The sequence below is a fragment of the Zootoca vivipara genome, chromosome 7, assembly GCF_963506605.1.
Source record: "Zootoca vivipara chromosome 7, rZooViv1.1, whole genome shotgun sequence".
Classification (NCBI taxonomy): domain Eukaryota; kingdom Metazoa; phylum Chordata; class Lepidosauria; order Squamata; family Lacertidae; genus Zootoca; species Zootoca vivipara.
The window spans coordinates 40,022,855-40,033,290 of NC_083282.1; the positions used below are offsets into that span (position 1 = coordinate 40,022,855).

Consider the following 10,436-nt stretch of genomic DNA (forward strand, 5'->3'; position numbering starts at 1 on the left):
TCCAGGGGGAAAGACTTTGGCAGTCCCATCTGCCATTGATCCCAATGTGCTTTGACTATATGCGATTTTGGCTTTAGGCGCAATTCCTGGAACATAACCCCCACATAAGCTGCAGGTTTACTGCATTTGGTGCATCTATCTCAGCACTGTCTACAATGACTAGCCATGGAGCCTCTCCAAGGTTTCAGATGGGAATCAATCAACTTGGAATTGAACCTGGGATATTCTGCATGCAAAGCAGATGCTTAACCACTGAAACATGACCCTCCCCCGTGTGTTTAAATGATTCCCCGTACTTCAAAACTCTATGCTTTTGGATAACTATATGTCAGGAAGAAGAGTTCTAGCCTAGCTTGCTTCGTAGTGTGCCTTTCAATGTGCAGGAAGTTATTGTTGTTTTAGTGTAGGGAACACCCACACATGCACACACACACCCAATCTGAACTGGTACAATTCCAGAAGGGTCACAGATTTCTGAATTTGTAGCTCCAATCTAGATTGTAGGGATTGTGAGTCCTGCCATTTTGAAACATGGCAACGTTCTCTATTGGCTTTTGACAGCTGTGTCCCTTGTGACCATAAATATATAATTTACAGTACATGAAAGTGAGTGTGGTTTAATTCCTCTCCAGCTTTTGAAGGCCCCAAGTTTCCATACAAGTTAACGATACCACATGCAATGGTTTACCGTCTCTAAAATAGTAATGGGAATCTCCCTGTTCCATTCATAGGTGCCTTTGATCTGTGAAACAAAACCCATCAGTATCCACCAGATCATGGCTTACCAGAGAAATGGCTGTGTGAAGAACATGAATGAGCCTCATGGACCTGAACCATCAAAGACATTCCAGCATCAAATACCTGTTCAAGTGGAGCAAGAAGAAAACCCGACAGAAACTCATACAGAGAAATGCAGCAGTAAGGACCACTGCACTATTGAAATCAATGAACTGGAGACAAATGTGTAACTGTTATTCTGGAGGTATTTGAAACCTAATGACTACCTCACAGCTGGAATTGGGAGACAGCCTTTTGCCTTGAATGGGAAAACATGGAATGACTGCCATGTGCGAACTACGGCTATGAGGCCAGCTGTGAACATCTGTGAAGAAGAAGAAAGAAGGCTTCAATGAGTAGGGGGGTTTTTTAGTAGCTTGGTTGGTTTTTGGTACAAAGGAACTGATCAGTGGACAACTTTGGTTTCCTCTAGGCATCTTTATATGACTCTGCTTATGATGCTCTTTAAAAGAACTCTGACCCCTTTAAAATGATTCATAAGAACTAACTATCTCACCCTCCTCCTAATCATGAAGATAACATCAATATTCACAATTCCTTTATTTCATTGAACAGCTTCAAAATTAACATTTGCCTCAAACAGTAAAACCTTTGCATTCAATTAACAGGGCAACAAATCAAAAAGACATTTATCTTAGCGAAAGGCCAAAGAATAATATTTCCCATTTGAAATGGGACGTCATTACAGTATTATATACAAAATTAAATATCACATAGCAACATCAACTCATGGAGACTTCCCTCTCCTCCAAAGATCATAATCTCTGCAAGGAGGTCATAAGCATGTGCTTTCATTTTCAGCCAACTGCTGATTGTCATTATATACAATCCCTGACAAACTGTGGTTAGGATTTGCTATGGTTTACTGAAAGAGCTCAACTTTAAACCATGGTTATTGATCCTGGCTTATTTCAATAAATGATAGGAATGCTAACCACAGTTCCTGGTTGGGACATAAAAACAATCCACGGTTAATTTAAAATGGAGGGGGATGCTTCCCATCTCCTCCTTGTAGCATGCCAGAAGAGGAAAGAGAAGACTCATATCACTCATGTGTATCATATGAAACAGTGGTTCAGTGGTTTATGTGAATCACGCCAGTAAGTTATTATGTAGCAAACCACTCTGAATTGCAATTTAACTCTCCATGCTATCCATTATTCTGTTGAAATATTAGTCTCTCTGTACTCAGGTTGACTCACTATTCTGTGAGAGGAATTCAAGCACTCTAGATTTGTGCAGTTAAAGTGGTTTAAAGACCCACTTCACATCAAATCCATTTTTTTAAAAAAAAGAATCAGACCCTTTGCAGTTCGGAAACTGACAGACAGTGTGAGACAGAAATGTATTGAAAAGTGAGGGACGAACAAATGACTAACTGGAAGATGTATAAATACCACGACAGCAAATCAGGATGAATGCAGGACTGATACTCATTGTTGTATAACTGCCCTGCAAATAAAACAGAATGAATACTCAATAAAGGTCAGTTATATTCTAACCTCTGCATAAGCTTTGTGCAAGCAAACACAATAAACTGGTTTTCTAGAGGATTGCATTTCAGTAGCTGCATTCTAGTAGTTCTCCTGTGTCACCGTTGGCTGTGATGGTAATGACTGAGTACAAAAAAAGGGATCTGTGCAAATCAGGGATTCTCAAAATCCTTTTCTCTTTTACTTCTTTTGCAATCCAGAGTGTTTGTTACTTGGCTAATCATTTTTTTAAGTTTTTCATGTGTATGTTGCCATGTATATTACCTATTTGGAACTAATAAGGTGGTTGTTTGTTTGTGTCTTTAACGAACCTGTTATTTGGAAGAGGGTCTCAAAGGTGGCTAGTCTACAAATATCCCATCATGTTTGCCTTCCAAGTGCCAGATGCATGTGCTTCTCTTCTTCTTTTTCCTTCGTTTTAAAAAATCTAGTTCCATTCTATAACAGCATCCACAGCATCTAGACTGCAGGAGTCCAAACACACACACAAAACCTGGTGCTACAGAAGAGTACGTAACGTTCTCTTCTTTGTATAGACTGTATATATACCATGACATTTATGGCCCAGATCCCTTGACTAATATAGAGCTTGTGGTCAGAGAGTAGACTAAACATAGGCTGGGATCCAGTGTACATGACTGGCACATTTTCATTGTAACGCTGTCCTCACTTCCATAGTAAATGTTCTTATGAACTCCCATCCTTAAACTTGTTTTCCTGAATTAATAACCATGCTACACACACACACACACACACACACACACACACACACACACACACAGCTAGACCTTCAGCTCCATTCCAAGTATCCAGCCACACATTCCTGTGCTTCTAATAATGGGAATGGCAGTCATTTGAAGTCGAAGCAGCTTGAAGGATGGGGGAAGACTGTGGCTGTTGAATAGGCTATGCCAATTTCTCAGTCTAATTGGCAGAAGGTTATTAGAGGTGGCCAAGACTCCCATAGTCTTGTTACACAGAAGATGGAATTGATTCTACTCTGAGAGCTAGTGTGATGTAGGGACTGTATTCAAGTGACTTTTACTCAGAGTGCGCCCATTGAGATTAATGACCATATCTAACTTGATTTCCATGGGTTTCTTCCAAGTAAAAGTTAGGTGTCTACAACAATAGGATTGTGACTGAGGAGAGTTGGGTTCAAACGCCTCTCACTCCTGAAGCTTTCTAGCTAGGGTCGGGCCCTTTGGTGTCACTCGGCCTAAAAAAAATTGTTTCTTGAGATTAGAAAGTTGGGGAGGAACCAAGTGTGCCACCTAGAGCTCCTTAGAAAGGCAGAATAAAAATGTATTAGAAACATAGCAGGTGACGTAGCTTTATTCTTGCCCCCTGCAAGATGACAAGGTACATCTGCCAAAATTCTCCTCTGCAGAACCGTTAAAAGTATGGGAACCCTTTTCTCTTCTGCCTCTGGACAGCAGATGTGGGATCAGCAGGTTCATCTGGTAGGCCATGACTTGGGGTTCGATTATGAAGAAGAGGTGACTGAGTGATTGGAAAGCTGCCTGCTTCTGAGACTGGAAGCTATTCTCCTTTTCAGTGCCTGCTTTGGAGAAGAGAGGTCCTTCACAGAAGATTATTTCCCTAAACCCTTCTGTTCACTTTGAGCTTGACTTCACAGTTGTTCTCTGCATCTGCTTTCATTCTCTTTTCTTTCCCTTCTCCTTCCTTTCTTTTAAAAAAAAAACTTTCTCACGGATCACTCACTCACTACGCTGGCATTTTGCTGGTCTCCCACCCCTGCCTTATTCCTTCATTGGAGGGAGGGAGGAACTTTTATGTCACATTGTTTGATGAGAAATAGAGACGGGGCCTTTGGAGGAAGGAGGAAATGATGACACGATCTTTGCCACATCAGAGCCACCCCTAATATTTTCATATTGGTGGGAATTTGCTGTGGACCCTGGCTTCTTATTTTTATATATAGGTTGAGATACTTTAAGAATGTTTTCTTTATTTCTCAAATCCTTAAATTATGAAACAACTCTCCCTGTACAACCAGTATTCCCAATTGTACCATATATTGATTACCAGTGTTTTCAGTGGGAAATGTTTTTAATAAACATACCGTTGTGAAAAGGTGTGCCTATGTGCTACTTAAATGAGATGATTTTTCACCTTCAAACAGAGATTAATATTGTCAGATATCTGACATCTGACAAGATGTTCTACAGCTCTTGAATTAGGTATTTTGAATATAGCATTCATATTTGCATTCGCAATGAGTTTTGTTTTTTTTTACTGGAAAATTTAAATTTGAATACTTTGGACATTTTGCCATCGCTCAATTGTCTTGATTTTTTGCAGGGTTTGCATATGAAATCTAACAAGTTGTCAGATACTACATATCATTACTACTACTACTACTAATAATAATAATAATTTATTATTTATACCCCGCCCATCTGGCCGGGTTCCCCCAGCCACTCTGGGCGGCTTCCAACAAAATATTAAAATACAGAAATCCATCAAACATTAAAAGCTTAATACCACTGCATCATAACTACCAAATATTGTTCAATATTAAAAGCTACTGTTTGCCAACAATCAAATACAGTTAAATGTTGTATACCAAGTGGTTTTCAGAGTGTTTCTGAGGAACCTTGCGTTCCTCAACGAGAAGATAACTAATGGGGGACAAAATAATTTTTTACTAACTACTGATTTTCCACTGGCGTGCATAGTTGTAAGAGAATGCTAGATGTATTCTAACACACATTCTCAGTTAACAGTGGACAGTAGTGAGGCCCAACAGTGTCCCAGGTGAACTGAGTGCCCTCTTGGACATGACCCAGAACATTCTAGAATATGCAAGAGCTTTTTTGGTTGATGCAGAAAAAGTTCCCTGAATTGTGAGATATCATTGCATATGACAGCAGAGTCTTGTGGCACTTAAAGACTAAACTGTTTGGCATAAGCTTTTGTGGACTGCAGTCCACTTCATCAGTTACATATTGAGCTGAAACTGTCCTTATACTAGTTATACTAGTAGCATTTATTATTTTATTATATCACTCTTATTAGTATGAAAACCAAAACCATTCTGCAAAAAGGGGGGGGAGGCTGTTTTGCTTATTCCTTTATGATATGAATTTGGTGCATGTCTCTCCACAATAATAATTTCCCACAGTTTACTGTTTAAGAAAACTATAGTTAGAGTCCTGAAACATATGGCTGCCACAGAATTTGCTTCTATTCTCTATTTGTGCACGCCCAACAGAAACCATTTCAGTAGTTTGGAAGAGGGGGCCCAGTTAGGTAGGCAAACTGTGAATTCAGTCCCACATTAAGGCATATGGCTCTGTTCTCATTTTCCTGCAATATATCACTGCAGCTGTTGATTACCGTGTTTCCCACATTTTAAGACACCGTCTTATATTTATTTTACCCAAGAAAACAAGCCTATGGCTTATTTTTGGGGGGTGTCTTTTTTAAATAAAAAAATACTGTACACGTTGCTGCTGCTGGGTTCCACGGACTCAGGGCTCAGGACGTGCAGCAAGCCTCCTTCTCCTTCTGCCACGTTGCTGCTGCTGGAGGCGGCCTGCCAGGTTGGCGCCCAGCTGCGCTGGCACTGGGCATGGGAGAGAGCAGGAGACTGATCAGCCACTGCGGCATTGCACTGCCAGAGACTTGCAGCCACTGAGGAGCTTGCGGCACTGGGGCTTGAGGGCGGCTCTCGCCTTGCCGCCCTTTCTCCCGCTCCCGGGGGAGATGCGGCTTCCATCCCCCATTGCCAAGGAAATGGCCCAGGGGAGAGACGCCAGAGCGGAGGGGCCGCCCGGCTGTTGCCACCGCCGAAAACGGCAATGCTTAGGGCCGCCTCCTCCTCGCGCGAGATGAAGTAAGGCCCCTCGAGCGGTCCTGGGCTCGCTTCCGAATGCGCAGGGATAGGGCTGCGCCATTAAACTGCTTGCAAACTCCTTGGAAAAAAGAAACGTGTCCTGCAGAGCGCCAGATCAAGGAGGTGGCCTGCGGGGTTGTCGCCGCTCAGCACCGCGCAGAGCGCCGGATTAAGGAGCCGGTCTGCAGAGTCGGCGCCCAGCAGCTCCGCACGAAGCACCGCCTCCCCAATCCAGCGCCGCGCTGCTGGGCGCCGACTCTGCAGACCGGCTCCTTAATCCGGCGCTCTGCGCGGTGCTGAGCGGCGACAACCCCGCAGGCCACCTCCTTGATCTGGCGCTCTGCAGGACACGTTTCTTTTTTCCAAGGAGTTTGCAAGCAGTTTAATGGCGCAGCCCTATCCCTGCGCATTCGGAAGCGAGCCCAGGACCGCTCGAGGGGCCTTACTTCATCTCGCGCGAGGAGGAGGCGGCCCTAAGCATTGCCGTTTTCGGCGATGGCAACAGCCGGGCGGCCCCTCCGCTCTGGCGTCTCTCCCCTGGGCCATTTCCTTGGCAACGGGGGATGGAAGCCGCGTCTCCCCCGGGAGCGGGAGAAAGGGCGGCAAGGCGAGAGCCGCCCTCAAGCCCCAGTGCCGCAAGCTCCTCAGTGGCTGCAAGTCTCTGGCAGTGCAATGCCGCAGTGGCTGATCAGTCTCCTGCTCTCTCCCATGCCCAGCGCTGGCAGGCGGCGGCATGGCTTATTTTCGGGGTATGGCTTAAATTTTACAAAAGCTTTCAAATCCTGCCATGGCTTATATTATGACTACGTCTTAAAAAGGGGGAAACACGGTATGTAAGTGGTATGTGTAGACACTTTGTACTGGTGAATATGGTTCTCATATGTTCTCCAGGAGACAACAAACATGTGATGCCCGCAGGCTCAGGAGATAATATAAAGCAAACCATCTGCAAATCACAACTGCATTCTGTAGGGGAGATACCATACCGCTCAACGGAAGGGAAATAGCTTTGAATTGGCAAGGTTTGCTGCTGTTTCCTTCTGCGTTAGACCCCACCCCCACCCTGAAAAAGTAATTTACATTTTATATAAACAGGCTTGGAGAATGCAGAAAGGAAAAACAGGAGAGGGAAATACTAAATGGAGGAAATAATAGAGGAAATCAGATCAATTAAATAGGCAATGTAACACTCCAAGAATTCATTATTAGGGGGACTTTAGGCTGGGGTTTCATTTGCCTTACAAGTGGAGCAATAAAAGTGAATTCGGCAGTAGCTTTGAATGCCTGTCTGAGAGATTTCCATTATTTCCTGCAGCAGACTAGGTGTTGCAGGACTAGGTCTAGCCTCTCTCCAGTTTGATCGCACATGTAGCTGGAGAAAAGTGATGAGTGGACCCACCCAAGTGCATGTGCACGCTAGGAATTTGTTTCGATGCTATTTCTACTAATTTTCTTTAACTTTCTGGGAGCTGAGATGCACCACTGACTCAAGATCCGCATGTTGCGTCTCGATGTACTGAGAGCCTAAGAAACAATAGACATGATTCCGTTTATGAGATGAAAACTATGATTTAATACCCAGACACCCTCCTTCTTCATCCCAGAATTCCCTTTGTCTTTCTAATTCCATGTTAAGTCGGGGTATCCTAGCTCCACTGCAGTTAAAACTCAGGCATTCTGTATCTTCCACCAGTCAGCAACTACATCACAGTTTGCCTCCTTTGTTCTACAGCACGGGAAGGTCAAAAGGAGGCCATGGTCAACTTAGTAGTGGACCACTAGCCAACTTCCAGTGGGTCACCTACTTTCTATGGGCTTCTGGGCTTCTTCCAAAGAATGCTGGATGACTGTGTGGGCCTCAGCACTCAATATTCTTACGTAAGGGTGCATACTCAGGATAATTTCACATACTTTAGCTACTGACCAACTGTCAAGAGATCCTGAGTGTTCACTCTTGCTTTTTAAAGTGGATGTGTTGGTGAACTGTACAGATTTTAGTTAAACAGAGGGAGAGAAGGAGAACATGCCACATATTGAAGCCACTCCTTCCCTGTTCTAGGAGAAGGTAGGCTGAGGCACAAAAAGGGGTTGTTAGAGCTATTCCACAGATATTTGTTTCCCTGCTCTAATTTCAGGCAGCTCAAGGATGAGTGAAGGTCAGGATGGGGGGAGGGGGCAAGGACAGTTCACTTCCTTCTCCTCTAATGTGGTTTTTAAGTGTATCTGGCTGGTTGCTCATCTATTCCTGAATAAACTAAAGGCAGCCCTCTAGCATGCGGCTCAGACTTAGAATTCTCCTGTTTCCCAGTGACATTTTATGGGACAACAATGATTCTAATAATGATGTGGCATTATTTTGACCTACTAACCCAATACTTATCAAACCATGCTCCAGGGAACTCCACTGTTCCTCAGAAGCTTAGCAAAGATTCATGACTGATAAAATTAGTAATGGTAGACAAGCTTGCCTATCACTAGGCTACTAATCTTCCCCTACAAACTGCAGCTGTAGCAATCTCAATTCACAACGGGCTGGAATATGGAACCTGTGGGCCTCCAGAAGTTGTTGGACTACAACTCCCACCTTCTGTGGGCACTGGTCATGCTGGCTGGGTCTGACTGGAGTTGAAATGCAACAGCACCTGAAGGTCCACAGCTTCCCCATCTCTGATGTGAGCAATGATGAAGTCTCCCAGGCCTGACCTGTGCTGACTGTGCACCTGAGAACACGTCCCAGCGCCTTCTACAAAGGAAAGTGGGTGTGTAGCAAGGCAAGCAAGAATGCAGAGAGTCTTCTCCAAAGATTAAAAAAAGCCTGAAAAAATTCCACGCTGTGGTTCCCAGGAGGATAATTCTGTGTTAAAATTATATTTTATATCAACAGCTTTGCTTGTTAATCCTTCCTTGTCTGCTTACAACGGTATGCTTAAAGAAAAAGAGAGAAGGAATAATTAATTGTCTTTGTAAGGCAATGCAAGATGAGACACGTTTATTTATTACTTTAATCAAAAGCTTCTAAGACACAGTTTTAGTCACCTGACTTCACATGGCACATTGCAACCTCTTATGTATCTTCTGGCCCACTCCTGAAAATGGAAATAGACCTAGATGTTGAGTTGAACTTTGAACTGGAAGCAGAGATTGAGGTTCTGAACCTGTCCACCCATTTTCATTCTGGTGCCTCAGTGGGTTCAAGGGAAATTGTGTTATTTTCCTGTATTGCCTTTATCAATGAAAATTATTGCGAGAATTACTGAGGAGTCTAATGTTAATGCCATGTCTATAACATGCAGGACTCAAACATATTTTTAGTCTGCTGAACAATGAACTCATTGTGAATTCCTAAAATTCTATGTACCATAAAACAACACACACTATAAATATGTTTTTTTTAAATGTCCTTGTAAAAACAGCTCATCTCATTATGCAACAACACTATTATGTACAAGACCCTAACATATGTCTGAAAAGCACTTAAAAATGAAGGGATTTTTAGAAACACATTTGCTATTCATTTAATAGCTGTTTGTACATCCGGGTTATAACATACAGTATGCCTGAAGAGGTTTACTGGAACCTTTTGGTAAAATTGAGGATTGTAATTGCGCAATTGATGTATTTGCAAATGCAAATGCAGTTGTTGCTCAGTAAATACATTCCTGTGGTGATTTCACAATGGAGTGAATGAGTGCTTCAGGATCACACTGATGTTTCCCTAAACAGAATCAGTTTATGAAATCAGTTCTTTAGAAGGGGTTTCATACTGTTTTTTGTTCTGTTTTTCCCTTCATGCTTTGTGCACACATTTTATTGTTATAGCATTTCCCACATTAGTTTTACCCTATAATGGTTAATGGCATCTGTCTATGCTAGACCAGAAAGAGGTATCAGTTATTAGTTGCTCCATAACTGATTTAAAAAATAATAATTTTTATTTAGTCATCAGCTTTTTACATTTCAATTCTCACTAGGCTATTTTTCAGAGTGATTGTCCCCTTCTGAAACCCAGGAGTTCTACAGCATGCCAATGCCTCCCTCTTATTTTTCAGTGGCACCATTATGGATCCATTTCTGTTGGCACTCACCAGCCAAATTCTCAAACAGATAGAGTCAGAGGCGTAACAAGCCCAGGTGGTACCCGGTGTGGAAATTTTTTTGTCACCCCCCCACACACACACTCTGGTGAAAAGGGAAAAACATGAATTGCAAAAAAACTAGAGCTTACAGAACAAAGCCGTCTTCAGATATGAAATCAGCATTGAAAGAATATATAAGAACAGTTG

At 42.8% G+C, this 10,436-nt stretch overlaps 1 protein-coding gene across 1 annotated transcript in view; it reads left to right on the top strand.

The window, feature by feature from the left end:
* The window catches only part of SLC1A7 (solute carrier family 1 member 7), a 39,569-nt gene extending 37,224 nt beyond the window's left edge, over positions 1-2,345 (top strand). The window contains exon 11 of the mRNA XM_035122087.2: positions 732-2,345. Coding sequence (XP_034977978.1) covers positions 732-968 — 237 coding nt within the window. The 3' untranslated portion in view covers positions 969-2,345. The remainder of the gene's footprint in view (positions 1-731) is intronic.
* Positions 2,346-10,436: the final 8,091 nt, after the last annotated feature.